At 42.2% G+C, this 15,664-nt stretch overlaps 1 protein-coding gene across 1 annotated transcript in view; it reads left to right on the plus strand.

Moving 5' to 3' along the window:
- PASK (PAS domain containing serine/threonine kinase) overlaps positions 1–12,678 on the plus strand; it is a 31,932-nt gene extending 19,254 nt beyond the window's left edge. Inside the window, exons 12-18 of the mRNA XM_072143214.1 lie at positions 810–977; positions 3,668–3,793; positions 4,322–4,456; positions 7,115–7,314; positions 7,889–8,022; positions 9,708–9,860; positions 10,851–12,678. Of these exons, the coding sequence (XP_071999315.1) occupies positions 810–977; positions 3,668–3,793; positions 4,322–4,456; positions 7,115–7,314; positions 7,889–8,022; positions 9,708–9,860; positions 10,851–10,924 (990 nt within the window). The 3' untranslated portion in view covers positions 10,925–12,678. The remainder of the gene's footprint in view (positions 1–809; positions 978–3,667; positions 3,794–4,321; positions 4,457–7,114; positions 7,315–7,888; positions 8,023–9,707; positions 9,861–10,850) is intronic.
- Positions 12,679–15,664: the final 2,986 nt, after the last annotated feature.

The raw sequence follows: 15,664 nt of genomic DNA on the forward strand, positions 1-15,664 counted from the left end.
AAAGCCTCGGCTGTGACTTTTTTTAATCGTATATACTCGAGTATAAGCCGAGTTTTTCAGCACAAAAAATGTGCTGAAAAATCCAAACTCATCTTATACTTCAGTCAACAAACAAAGAAAGTCAAAACTCACCTTTCCGGTGCCCTCGGCAGGTGCGTGTCATGGTCCGGTGCATAAGCTGTAACGTCAGAGGCTGTGACGGAGGTTCCGTGGCGTGGACCGCATATATAAATCCAATAGGCAGCACTCCAAAGTAAGTTAAAAAATCAAGGGTGAGTTTTTTTCCAGTTCAATGTTTCAGTGATAGCAATCAATGCTTGATAAAGGTGATTGCTATCACTGAAACGTCACACTGGAATAAACCACACCCTTGATTTTTGAACTTACTTTGGAGTGCTGCCTATTCTTGGAGATAGCTAAACAATGCATAGTTCCTATCCCCAGAAAAAGAAGTTTGTACGCCTGGCACCCTGATACCTGATAAAACAGGGCGTGCCCAGGGTGTGTGGTATTCATGTGAGGCAGTGTATCCCATGTCTGCTGTTCCCCCTCTCTTTCCTGCAGTGCAGAGCAGAAGAGGTGAGGGACTTCTCTGCAGACGTGTGGTGAGAGACACACTGCCTTACATAAATAGCACACTCCCTTTGGACATCCTGCTCCTTCAGGCAGAGTTCCAGGCAGGCTTGCAAACTTCATTTTCTTGGCTACAGGTTGAAAATAAGTCGGTCACTAAGGGTTTTGGTGACATATGGATATGATGTGATGCCAATGTGCAATCGGTTATAGTGTCCCCACATTTCGTTCTGCAGCTGATTCGCAGCAATGCTGAAGCTGGACATTGCACAGAAATACAAGATCTGCAGACCCTGGGAGCCTGTGAGGGTCAGTATGAAGAGCAATATGAGACGCTGTTCCCTCTTGGTAAAGGAGCATTTGGCTTTGTGTGGTCTGCAAAACAGAAAGAAGATGCAAAGGAGGTTTGTGTTCATTGTATGTTCTTTCTAGTATAACTGCACTAGAGACATTTTAACTTGTGTTTTATTCCACTTTTTCTGCAACCTGTTTCCATATATTCCATTATTGTTCAGATATTTTATCCTACTTTTTTTTACCTTTTTTCTTCTGGTTTCTATCAATTTATATCACATTGAGACAGTTGGATAGTAGCAGTCTGCATCCCCCTCCGGTGATTTTAGTCTAAGGAGATCTATGTGTAACCCATGACATGCACCAGAACTTTCTTTATGATAAACCATCTCACTCCGGTTCTTCTCAGGGGGGATAGAAACTCTAATTACATTTACTACTGATAATAAGATGGGTTCCTGCTTCACAGTTATATATAAGGTGCTCACAACTTGGCCACCTCACTTCTGGTGTGAAGAATATAGATTGAGGGAACTGCCTACTAGCAGAGAAATGCTTCTGTGCTGAGGCACCATGGGATTGGTAGTAAAGCAGGGGACATTTAAAGTTTTTTTTCCTAAGTAGAAAAAGGCTGCACTGCATAAAGTAAGTTGAATATGTATGAAAGAAGCGCAGAATGTATTAAATATGCTGGATTTGTCCCTCTCTGTAAAAAATGCCTTTTTTCTTCTGCGAGTACTACACATAGCCTATACTGCATGATGCCTAGAAAACAAATGAGAGAAGATAGAGCGCTGGCTCAGTCTCCTAGGATGCAGTAGACATTGCAGTAGTCTCGCTCTATGCCTCCTATTCATTATATTAGAAGCATTGCAGCAGAATCTTGTCTATTCATTCTCTGACTCCTCTCCTTCATTTTTCAGCCAAACTCTAAGGGGATGGAAGCGTTTAGATTTGTGTAAGGCATCTAAGAACCCAATGGTGGCTGTATTTCAGTTATAGAGTAGACAAATGTAATACCTTTAAAGGAAATCTACCAGCTATGACAGTAACCTTAGGTTAAGACATGTGCTAAATATAAATGTCTTTGGAAGCAAAGACTCTCATTATGCTGTTAAAGTTTATATATTGGAATTGGGCCAGTGGGGGACATCTATCATGTGACGGGCTGGTGCTCCTGCACATGATAAGTTCTTTGCCCCTCCGGCGCCACTGAATGCCTCAGGAGGCATCCTGTTGTATTTGGTGGGGCAACTATGGCGGTGTATAATCTTATGCCAGGCCTTGACATTCAGCGCTTTATCTAAGTCCATTGCTTGTTCCAGTCCATCCCTCATTCATCTTCTTCTTCTCTCATCAGATCTCGCACAGTAGATCTTGCAGTTCAATAGTTCATTTGGTGCTTTGTGCCTATGGACATCTAGATCTACTGCCTGTGTTTGGCCAAGTCCAGACCACCATTAGTGTTCGTCTATTCTATTATGGACTTGAATAACGGGCAATAAACAGAATCCTTTATGTTTTACCATCCATTCCCATTGACTCCTGATCACTTTCCTTTCCACATCCGTTATTTATAAGAGAAAAAATAGCGCTGCAGAGCTATTTCTGGAGACAAACACCTTGAACAGTGGCATGAACTTGGCCTTAGAGAACTTTAAAGAGAAGACAATGGGGGAGATGTATTAATGTGTCGGTCATTAGACCAGAACAGAGTAGAATGAGACCGTTTTCTGCTGCGCCACATTAATCCCTGTGATGCTGGATGATAAATCTTGCGCAGGGGCTATTTACTTTCCAGACACGCTCCTTTTTCAGCCAAGTTGGAAAACTGCCTAAAAATGGTCTAAAACCTTCAATAAATGCGGCGCATGGCATTACAGGTGGGGGGGGGGGGGAGGCATAGATAAAGTACTGGAATACACAGCCGAAAACTCAACATCCTCATTGTCATAAAGTGAATTTTCAGGAAACAGAACTGTGAGCATTGATGCAAAGCTCTGCCTGGACTATGTATTCAACAACCTACAGAACTGTCATCTGGAATTAGGAGGCTGGAAAGACATGACAGATTCCCTTTTGAGACTTAATGAGATGCGACTAGTGTTGTTCCTGTACACAGGGATGGCAACAAAACAAAGGGGTCTTGGGAGGGGTGGAGAGCTCTTATATGGATATTGCCTGACAATGGTATAGAATACCGTATTTTCCGGGCCATTAGGCGCACCGGAATATAAGGCGCATTAGTCCGATGCGCCTTATATATGTAATAATTCCATATATAAGGCGCATCGGACTATAAGGCGCAGGGTCGGGGGCGTGGCGGAGGTCCGGGGGCGGAGCGGAGACCCGACGGGACGGGACGAGACGCGACGCGGGGAAGGTGAGCGGGGAAGGTGAGGGGGAGGTGGAGGATGGCAGCGGACCATACTTACATAGGTCCCCGCTACCGGAGACAGCAGATCTCCAGCGGGAACTGCAGACCGACGCAACAGAAGTTGTTCGTGCCGCGTGGTCTGCAGTTCCCGCTGGAGATCTGCTGTCTCCAGTAGCGGGGACCTATGTAAGTAGGTCCTCTGCCCTCCTATAGGGCGCACCGGACTATAAGGCCCACTTTGGATTTCCAAGGAAATCCAAGGCTTTTATGTGCGCCTTATAGTCCGGAAAATACGGTACCTTACCCTGCTGATCCTCTGCTGTTGTGCTCCCAGCTATATACACTCACATAGAGTGACAGGTCATATTTGAGAATTTAACCACCACTACATCAGTTTATGATAAAATGTTATTCCTCCAAAAGGCCGTCGTGAAGTTTATCCGTAAGGATCGGGTACTAGATGACTGCTGGGTGCAGGACTCCGAACTTGGAAGGGTTACACAAGAGATTGCTATTTTGTCCAGACTTCAGCACCCCAATATTATCCGGGTATGTATTGTATAAAGGTTTCCTTATAATAAAGATTCAAAAACATTTTTCAACATAAAATTGAAAACAATGTAATAATATTATTTTTTTCATGACTTGTTTATGGTCTCCCTCTGTCCGCTCCGTCACTTGGACGTTAACAGTGACATATCATTACATAGTGTTGGGAAGTAAGAGTCCTCCTTATGAAGACTTTACCCATTAAGCCCACTTGGAAGCGTGTGGAGACTTAAAGTCATTGACGCTCCTTTGGGGGGCTGTGGGAAATATGCAAAGTTATCCAGGATGGGGTAAGGAAAACATTGGCTCTTTTAGCTTCCTTGTAAGGCAGTTCCCTTAACATCAAGCATGACTTTCAGTAAGCCTAATGACGTGATTCGGGAGTAAAGCCAAACCAGTATATCTATTCCAGAAGCAATGTTTTTCTTATTTCATCCTAGAAAACGTATTTGCATATTTCCCATAGCATTACATGGCAGAGATGCTCCAGTATCATGTTCATGCTCCACTATAATAATTCCATTGCAGGTCCTTGGGATCTTTGAGAACGACAAGTTCTTTCAGCTGGTAATGGAGCTCCATGGTGACGCACTCGACCTCTTTGACTTCATTGACAGTCAACCTAATTTAGATGAACCTCTGGCCAGTTACATCTTCCGTCAGGTGAGAGGGGTCTACTTTTAGTTTTTGTGATTTTGATTATTACAGCGATGTCATCTTTGCAGCTGAGAATTGTCTTCATGTCTACCAGTTGCTAAATGATGTACATCATGTGAGAATTCAAGTTTTTGTTTTTTTAAAAAATCAGATTGATCTTTTTTGATTTTACAATTTTTGTAAAAATACAAAACAGCACAAACAATACCCCATTTGGGGGAAAACACTCAATCCACCACCCCCCTCCTCGGTTCCGGCCCACGACAGCATTCAGGATCTAAAATCCAAAGATTGGTCTTGTCTGCCAAATCCTGTCTTATGGTATAACATAGGCCATGCCCCAACCCTCAGCTCCCTTTCAAACATACATAATCACTCAATCTAATGTATGTACTCCCCAATCTAATGCTCCTCTCAGTAATGCTTGCAATGCCAATCCCGACGTATCCAACCACTCACTCCACAATTTATCAAATTTGTCAGGTTTCCCCCTCTTTTGAAACACTGCACGTTCGTTCAGCAACAACCCATTTGCTTTGGTAAGGAATTCTGCCTCGTGGGTGACACCGCCTGTATCCAGTGGGCCGCTATCGTCTTTCGCGCTACCAATGAGAAGCGACCAACAGCTGTTTTACCTCTTAGTCAACTGCACTTCCTCCAAGCGTCCCAACACACTCACAGTATGTTCTTAGGCAGAATTCAGGTTATTTTAGATTCTTGACAGGGCCGGTGCACACCTGCGTTTAGACTTAAATTTAGCAGTTTCCATTATTTTGGAAATTATGGATTGTAATTTAAAAAGATTTTTAAGATTTTTAAGTTTTTTTTAACTGATTCTTTTATTGCACCATTTAAAAATACAGATAGTTATCTTTCTGTTAGGCCCCATGCACATGACTGAATGGGGGACTATGATGCATTTGCACAATTTCCAGCCGTATCATGGCCTCCATAGAGGTCTATAGCACCCGGTCACAGTCACAATAGGCTGCATTGAATCTCTGGAAATTAAGGGACATCTACCACCAGATTAACGGTTATCCTCTTATGCATGCTCCTTACCTGGTGATGGCACCATTTCAGAAAACTACAGGGCATTTAAAAAAAATATGTAAATTCGCCTAAGGCGCTCAGGCTTGCGTCACCTGAGCGCCTCATGGCTCCATAATTATGCACGGATCTCTGCTACTTATTATGGAGCTGCAGAGCCATAAGGCACTCAGGTGACGTGAGCCTCAGGATAATTTCCATATTTTTATAAAGTTATTTTCTCCCCAGAGGTAACTAGCATGCGTAAGAGGATAACCAGTAACCTGGTGGTAAATGGAGCGTGCTCGGTATTTAAAAAAAAAAAAAAAGATGTTAAAACTGATGCAAGCTATAAAGACCATCTGTCATCCATAGAAAACAAGAAAGAAGTCTTCTGATATGTAACATGGAAAAAATAGCACAAATCCACGTCCATTTATCAAATAATAGAAGACCTAAAGGGAGATGTAAAAACAGATACTAACAGACACCAGTACAAATCCATTGAAATTAACAGTGAAGTTAAACAGAAACCGCTAAAAGGAAGCCTGAAAGCAGATGTGAACTGGTCCTAATTCATTCTTTCTTAAAGGAAACCTACCACTTGAAGTGGCAGGTTTCTGATGGAAATACCGGGCACCAGTTCAGGGTGAGCTGGTGCCGGAGCTTATTTTTGTTAGTGTTTTAAACCGCAGTATTGCGGTTTAAAACACTTTTTAAACTTTATAGCCGGCGCAGGGAGGTACGCGCTTGGCGCTTACCATGCGCGCTTACAATGCGCGCGACCACATAGGAAGTGAAGGAGAGCCGCACGCATGGTAAGCGCCGAGCGCGTACCTCCCTGCGCCGGCTATAAAGTTTAAAAAGTGTTTTAAACCGCAATACTGCGGTTTAAAACACTAACAAAAATAAGCTCTGGCACCAGCTCACCCTGAGCTGGTGCCCGGTATTTCCATCAGAAACCTGCCACTTCAAGTGGTAGGTTTCCTTTAAGTGCATGATGATCAAAAAATTTTACAGAACAAAAATCCTTTTATCCACATCTGATAATCCAGAGATTTATAATACTCTAAAGAAATATGTAATAATAAGAATAGAAGCATTTAATAATTCATAATGGCCCACATTTAGTAAAAACTGCACTATGTCTATGTAGTGTGCAGGATGTGCCAGATTCCTGATTTGTGGTTCCTGTTCTTCATGAATCTGGCGCCACCTGCACTGCTCCGACAGAGGGCACCACTTTTTTTTTGGTGCACCTTTAACATGGGTTGTGTGACACAATTCTGTCTGACTTTGCATGATAAATCTGGCGTGCGGTCTGACTGAGCACCGTAAGGCCCCCTTCAGTGCAGAAATTTGTGTTGCATAAGGAATAATGCAGCCGTGCCACAAAACGGTTGCATGTGGCGCTCTTATGCCTTAAATTCCTGTGCAAGAAGTTTGCACCTAAAAGAACGTGCAAAGTCTGACAGAAAACTGGCGCGTGGCACTTAGTAAATGTGTTTCCAATAATTCACCATTTTTGATCATCTGGATATCAGCTGAGACCATTGTCTAAGGAAATTTAGTGATATGTGGTATTATCTATTATGAGGCGGTTTTTGTTCTATGTGTTATGTTGTGTGTTTGCAGTTGGTCTCCGCTGTGGGCTATCTACACAGTCACTATATCTTACACCGTGACATTAAGGATGAAAATATTATCATCGCTCCTGACTTCACCATAAAGCTGGTCGACTTTGGTTCTGCAACTCGCTTGCAACCTGGGAAGTTGTTCTCTACATTTTGTGGCACCACTGAGTACTGCGCACCAGAAGTCCTGCTCGGCAATCCGTAAGTTCACTCTATAATTAGTTACTGATGAAGCTGTGGGATTAGACAAGAGGTCTTGTGCAGAGGACCATCCTAAAAGTCCCAGTTCACACCCCCATGTAGGGTTTCCATTTTTACAGAATCCAAATATGGATGGTAAATGCAAAAGCTTCTATAGCAATCTTAGACATGTATGCAAACAAGGGTTTGTGTACGTGTGTATATATATATATATATATATTAATATTTACCTACAAAGAAGTAGAACCTAACATCACTTCCTACTATTATCAAACCTATATAAAAAGCTATCACATTTTTTATATTCCACACACAGATATGGATGCGCTGTGATTAAATACAATCGTTGTGTACAAAAATGGATAGATGATAGGGGTTATACAGATTATACTGTTGTATGTTATTCATTTTTTTTACCATTTCTTTGGTATTTTGCTTTGAAACCGGAAATAATAAGAAATTTTTTTTTTTTAATTTTGCATTTGATACATGATCCTTGTTTACTATATTTCTATACATTGTTATGAACTTGTATAAATATGTGCAGATTATTCAGTTTATTCCATGTTTTCAGGTATCCAGGACCAGAGCTGGAAATGTGGTCTCTCGGGGTGACTCTCTACACTTTAATATTTGGAGAGAATCCTTTCTGTGAAGTTGAAGAGATCCTAGATGCAGAACTGAACCCTCCATTCTCTGTATCTCAAGGTGAGGTAACATTACATTTCATTGTAATAAAACTAAGAATACTAGTGTACCGTATATATACTCGTGTATAAGCCGAGTTTTTCAGCACAAAAAAAGTGCTGAAAAACCTCTCCTCGGCTTATACACGAGTCAATGATTAAAAAAAAAAAATTAATACTCACCCTTCGGTGTCCCCGATGTTCGTCGCGGCTCCCCGTGTCTTGTCTTCTGGCGCAGTCACGTCCATACGATCTGCCGGCCGTCGCACACTGTGGATGCTGTCGCCGCGGATGACGTCATCAGCGGCGACAGCGATGCATCACAGTGTGCGACGGCCGGTGCGATCTCCCGGCCAGTGAAGAGTGACGAAGCCGCTAGGTGCCACAATGGGGATTGGAAGCCGCCGGGAGCCGCAACTAACATCGGGGACAACGGAGGGTGAGTATTAAGTTTATTTCTTTATCTGTATACTAATAGGGGCTGCTGTATACTACTGAGGGCAGACTGCATACTGATGGGGGCAGGCTGTATACTACTGGGGACAAGCTGTATACTACTGGGGACAAGCTGTATACTACTGGGGGCAGGCTGTATACTACTGGGGACAAGCTGTATACTACTGGGGGCAGGCTGTATACTACTGGGGGCAGGCTGTGTACTACTGGGGGCAGGCTGTATACTACTGGGGGCAGGCTGTATACTACTGGGGGCAGACTGTATACTACTGGGGGCAGACTGTATACTACTGGGGGCAGACTGTATACTACTGGGGGCAGACTGTATACTACTGGGGGCAGACTGTATACTACTGGGGGCAAGCTGTATACTACTGGGGGCAAGCTGTATACTACTGGGGGCAGGCTGTATACTACTGGGTGCAGGCTGTATACTACTGGGGGCAAGCTGTGTACTACTGGGGGCAAGCTGTGTACTACTGGGGGCAAGCTGTGTACTACTGGGGGCAAGCTGTATGCTACTGGGGGCAAGCTGTATGCTACTGGGGGCAGGCTGTATGCTACTGGGGCTGCTGTATACTACATGGGGCTGCTGTATACTACATGGGGGCTGGTTGGCTGTATACTACACCCTCGGCTTATACTCGAGTCAATAGGTTTTCCCAGTTTTCGGTGGTAAAATTAGGGGTCTCGGCTTATACTCGAGTATATACGGTAATTGCTGGATATCTTCATTTAAAGGGAACCTGTACCTGGGTGATTAGGGACACTGAACCCACTGAGGCCCATGGTGACCTAATTTAGTGTTCTGAATCGCTGTATGACATCTCTGTCTGTGTCCACTAGAAAAAAAAAACATGTTTCTACAATATCCGATCAGACTCCTCCCTGGTGCTCCATGCACCTGAGTGATGCACCATGCACCTGAGGTGTAGTAGACCACAGCTTCATTCTGCATGCCCTCTTCTGGTGGTACTACATTGGTTTCACTTTGTGAGTGTGTGTCAAGATCTCTGGACCAAGATGCATGTAAACGTTTGTTTTTATTGTGCCCCTGGACAGACCTTATACAGGGTGATTTGGGACATTAAACCACCAGTCCATAAGGACCTGTGAGTGGTTTACTGTGCCAAATAATCCTGGACAAATTCCCTTTAAAGAATTCCAGACAAAACTAGCTTGTTAATTGTGCTTGTTAATGGGGTATCATTTGGCTCAAAGTAATAATGAATGTACTTTCCTACCTTCTAGAATTACATGACCTGATCTCTGGTCTTCTTCACCGAGACCCGGAGATGCGTATGGTTCTGGATGAACTTCTCAGGGACCTTTGGGTGACACAGCCTGTCAATCTTGCAGAGTATACCTGGGAGGAGGTATATCCACCTGCCTGCTCCCAAACAGGTGAGTGAATGAATGGATATCCCTTTGTTTTATGTCCATTTATTTAAAAAAATATTTTATTTATTGTAGATCATTATTTGATTAACTTGATAATGACCTCTCACTCACTTTCTGAAACTTCTAGCTGCCCTGAGATTACAGCAGCCAGAGGGAGGGGGAAGTACTGAGGGAGCAAGGGTAGAGTTAGACTCTGAAGCTGCAGCACAGAGGGGCTCTGCTAACACCCCTTGAACCCTTAGGTCCTTCAGGTACTTTAGCATAATTTTAAAAGTTGATTGTACAAGGAAGGAGGCCATGGATAACATATACAAGCAAATTACCATGGTGCCTGGATCTATGAGTAAGTGTCCCTGGTTTATCATAATGGATTTTGACGGTAGATTTCCTTTAACACACTCTGCACTATTGATTTATGCGAAGGTTGTTGAAAAGTAAGTTACACTTTAAAGGGCTATTCCCATTTCAGCAAATAAATGCTATTCATTGAATAATGAAAAGTTATACAATTTTCCAATATACTTTTTGTATCAATTCTTCATGGTTTTCTTGATCCCTGCTTGCTGTCGTTTTAGAGAAAACCTTCATTGTTTATTTCCAGTGGATGGAAATCTGACTATGGCCACACACAAGTGCACTGCTCATTATAACACACAGCTCTGATTACTCTCTTATACTAAAGAGCCGTGCACCTGTGTGACTATGGTCGGATTTCTGTCCACTGGAAGGAAACATTGAAGCTTTCTATACTAGGACAGCAAGCGGAGATCCAGGATAATGAGGAATTGATATAGAAAATATACAGGAAAATTGGATAATTTTTCCTAATACAAACATTAACATTAATTGGCCAAAAGGAGAATACCCATTTTAAGTTGTTGCTAATAATAATAATTTTTATTTATATTGCGCACACAGATTACGAAGCGCTATACAGAGCTTGCCAAACCGATCTATTGCTTTATATTGTTCTTTTTGGTTTTGTGTTTACAGATGAAGGAATAAAACCGATTCCAGACAGCCACAGCACTGAGTTGAATGAAGAAGTTGGAAAAGAAATGGAATGATGAGCGGATGAACAGAACATCCACATGAAGGAAACACAACTTGCACTTGTCACTACGACAGGGAAAGGGTTTTGGACTATACCCAAATGTCATTTGTGCCATAGCACCTCATCCAACGTACAGACAATCGGAAGAAAGCAGAACTCCATCCGCTCTTGTTATGGCTTACCAGTGTTACAGATTGTTCACACAAGCAATGCCTATCCTATATGACAGTACAAATCTGTACAGCGCAACACTCCGTATATTGATAGTATTGATCGTTAAATAGTGTCTTCAATCGTTAGGATTGCATTGCAGTATTACGTTATCATGGGCTCATGGTCTCTGAGCCACGCAGTACCCTGTTACAGGACCCCATCACATATAAACTTAATTACACACTTAACATTTTCATGTCTTCTCCTTTGTATTGAAGAGAAATATTGCTGCTACGTGGAGAAAGCGCACGCTTGCAGAGACTTTTTCGATTTTATTTGTAAATGCCATAATATCTTTCCTATAATTGTCAATGAAAATTGAGCTGCAATGGTGCTGGAAGAAGCATGCTACACAGTTACCTTCTGAGGATCTGCTCCTTGCACACCCAGTGGGTGCTAAGACTTTGCAGGTGACACATCCAATGTGAAATGTAGGTGCCAAATTTTATATATTGGGCAATATATTCCCGATTTTGTTGACTCAGTATTTCATGTATGTTTTTTTTTTTTTTAATTTCCATTTGGAAAGCTTTCTATATTTTTAGTGTCTTTTTATATATTTTTTAGACCTGGTAAGCTTGTGCTGTTAACCGGTTAACCCTGTTTTTATATCTTTGCTCTCTCGGTATCTCATACATTTTACCTGATCTTATCCTGGTTCCTTGATGGTCTCCATATGCAGGATAAACCCCACCAGTGCAGACTAGTTCTAAGACCCTGTAAAGTACAGCACATTCACTTCCATGTGACCTTCTGCATCACTTTGCGTGAAAATATTGTTTTTTGGGGGGGAAATGTAAGTCGAAATTCGTTCAAGCAACAGTTTTGAATAGGTCTTTATTGTGTAGTCCAAGAAAGTAATGGTCCAGCTTAAATCCTGATGGATGTCTTATGTTGATGGGTCATCAGGGTTGCCCGCCAGTGGTGACAGCTATTACAGCTGCATGGCCGCCACTGGTCCATGCTCATATTATGGTCAGTGGTGGATCAAATATAATATCCTCTTTAGTTCTAAGAATAAAGCTGCTTGGCGTTATTATAGGTCCGAATGGTTAATGTCTATATGATTTGTGGGGAAAAGGTTGCTAACTAACTTGCTTTATGCAAACAACACACCTGTAACCGATTCTGTTATCACATTGACAGTAGAAGAGATTGCACAAGCCCTAAAATTAGACAGGAATAGGGCCCCCTCTATACTTTGGTCATGCATGGGGCTGTGAAACCAGAACCAGGTGTATAAGCCCATAGTAATACAGTGGAGTGTATGTGTGCTAGCTGCTGCTTTCCTTAAAGGGGTTTTTCCACAAAACAAGTTAGGCCCTATCCACAGTAGCGTTGACTCAACTCCATAAAGATAAATGGGGCAGCCCGGCCAAGCACGACTGGCTGCTCTGCTCATTTCAGACCACATCACATCAGACCCCCCCAGTTCTCGTAATCTTGTGGATAGGGCCTTACTTGTGTTGTGGGAAAACCCTTTTAAGATGTGTATCAGCAAATTCTTGGGTTTCAATAATTTTAGCTGGCACTCCTCTGACGAGGGAGACAGCCGGGGGGAGGAGGGGGGGACCAGATCCAAACAGATTCAGCCAACTAAAACTGAGTATTTTAGTTGGGAACAAGATAGACCAGATGGCCTTATGGTGCCCTCTAGCTGCTGGAATAATGGCTCCTGGTAGGATGGGGAATATTAGTTTAATAATCCACAAAGGCTTTGAGGGGTGATGGTAATGGCCTCTGGTCTTCTCCAACTCTTGTAAACATCACAACTACCACATGGCAGCCTCCATGATAGGTCTTGTAGTTTCACAAAAGCTTGAGCGTTCCATTGAAGTGAATGGGTCTATGTATTACCACACAGAGATATGTGGCGCTGATTCTGAAGATAAACGGACACGTTTTTCTAATGCTGGACAAGTAGATGTCAGGGATTAGTGAAACATGTCAGTTTTCTTCTTAATAGGTTTGCAGGAGGGGGTTTGCAATGCAGTGGTGCCTGCTGTGAGCCATTTACAGAAGTGAATGCAGCTGAATTCTGTATTACATTTTGTGCCAAAAAGTCTCACAAAAGTCCCTATTCACACAGTATACTTTCAAGAGGAGCGAGACTCATCCAATAGTAATGGGGGTACATCGGATACATAAGATTTGTGATTCTGTGGATAGGGACTAACTCGTTTCGTGGGAAAACCACTTCTCATCTCTCATCCTGGCTATGGAATAAAAACTGTGCTGTGTGAATGTGGGTTTACAAAGAGAGCATTGAGCAATACCGATTCAGATTCGGGGCTTTCCTGCCCATTCTACCATCAGACAAGTGGTGCTTAAGGTGAGCACAGCATGATTCAAGGGGCCCCAAATAGTTTGGGCAGGCAGTACCCACCATTGTACCCTGTATGGGCATTGTGTAGATAATGGGAATGTTGTTGGGTCTGGAAGCCGTTATACAAACTTTTCTTACAATCAAATTGTGCAATTCAATCATACATTGTGTGTAAATTTGCAATCAAATAATAAAATTGGTCTAAATTTATTTTTATCGACTAATTGTATCTGTATAATTTGTATACATGTTCTATTTTATTAAATGTAGGAATAAAACTACGTCAACGCAGTAAAATATCAAAAACCACTAATGCATTAGCGTAATAGGAATTCGTTATTTCTGCCATCCTGCTTTTCTGATGTCCTTAGTACTGGAATATTACAAGTTGCAATGTAAATTTTACTTATCATAATTAAAAGCAATGGTACACCAATTCATGGGGAACGCATCACTCATCCTGTAAATTTGGAGTGAATCCGCACAGTATGGATTTTCGGGACCAAAAAAAACCCACCTGAAATGAAAGCATGTGTAACATATGGATTCGGTTGCAGATATTGGTGTAAAAATTGCAGATTGTAAAAGATCAGGAAGGAAGAAAATCTGGTGAGACATGAGATTTAGAAAATGGGGTTCAATGAAATGTTATTGAAGCATATAGACAAATAACCGTACAATACTAATATATACAAGTACAGGAGCCAATAACAACAGAGATCTCACAAGAGCGTATGCGCCCAGCCATACCCTGGTCTATACTTTAGTGGACCAGTTACAGATCCAGATTGCTGAGCATTGATAAAAAAGGAGTTAAGCAGCTAAACCTCATTTCTGAGATAAGAACTGAGCATATAGTGACTGGAATAGTGTCAGCGGAAGTATGTCCCTGCGCAGTAAAATAGTGAGAGAGCTCAGGAAAAGAAAACGATACATTGTGTGGGACAATTCTCTGTAAATCTAACCGACACTAAAATAGTAAGTCGTAGCAGGAAAATGGCTCATTTTCATATAGAAATGAAAGGGAAAAGAAATGTGAACCTGACTGACCTGGGCCCGTACATGCGCAGCTACTCCTTCCCCATCACCGCCTCATGCCCTAAAACGGTGGCTTGTAAAATGAAAACATGCCGCAAAACACAAGTTCTCATTGCCATGTCAACCAAGAGATAAAAAGAACTCTTGCTTTTAAGTGTGACTTTTATGGGGTTGAAGAGGGTACATTTGACCCATTGGGACAGGTCCATCACCGGGCAGAATCTTGCTCTAGTTTTTGGAGTGACTTACTGCAGAAGCTCTTTAGCTGTCTTTTGTATATTGGATTCATTGTAGCAGTTTAAACAGATTGATAAATGTGGCAAATGAGGTGTTAATGTTGCAGTGGATTTGCAACTTCAAAAAGATGCAAATTTGGCACAACTAGTTCTTATGGTTTTCCCAGGCTTCTGGGGGCTGGGATGGGTTTATGCCGCAAATTTTTTAAAAAAGTTTTACTTCATATACTGTCTACTACATCTGGATTGACTTGATAAATCTAGAGTAACGTGTATGAAATTAAAAGTGGTGCAAGCTAATTTGGCGCAAATCAGTTGAAGTGCCAAAACCTGAGCCATTTTAAAGACTGGTAACGATATAACTGCAGTCATACATCCCTGAGTAGTTTCCTTCACGTGTCTCTTTCCAGTATGAGAATATAAACCATACTTTATAGCGAGGGTTTGGTACAGACTCTGCTTAGTAAATGTGTCATGTTCTATTCAAATCTACAAGATGCTACTGTCAAATTGCATATGCAATAACTGAGCATTTTTATTCCATTTATTTGCAGTGCAATGAAGACTTATTAGGCCAGGTTTATTACACGGGGTAGACTGCACATAAATACATGTGCAAATTAGTATTAGTATTTCTGAAGTGTCTGCACTAGTATTGCGTCGTGGCTGCACTGTGCACAACACAATCCAGTGCACAGAAAGGGACGTTCCGGGTGTCCTTGCGTCGGCAAGTCCAACCGAAACTGAGTGCACCAGAAAAAAAAATCTGGGGCACACTGTCCTTGCACTTTGGGCGTGTGCCACATTCATGGAGACCTTCCTCCGGTCTTCATGAATGTGTTGCCCTCTGCATGATAGTAACACAAACTGCACCTAGTGGTTACAGCAGGAAAAGCAAATAATGTTGAAGGTTCTGTACACAACCATCTATTACAGTCCT

Source organism: Engystomops pustulosus, chromosome 3 (genome assembly GCF_040894005.1).
Source record: "Engystomops pustulosus chromosome 3, aEngPut4.maternal, whole genome shotgun sequence".
Taxonomy (NCBI): Eukaryota; Metazoa; Chordata; class Amphibia; order Anura; family Leptodactylidae; genus Engystomops; species Engystomops pustulosus.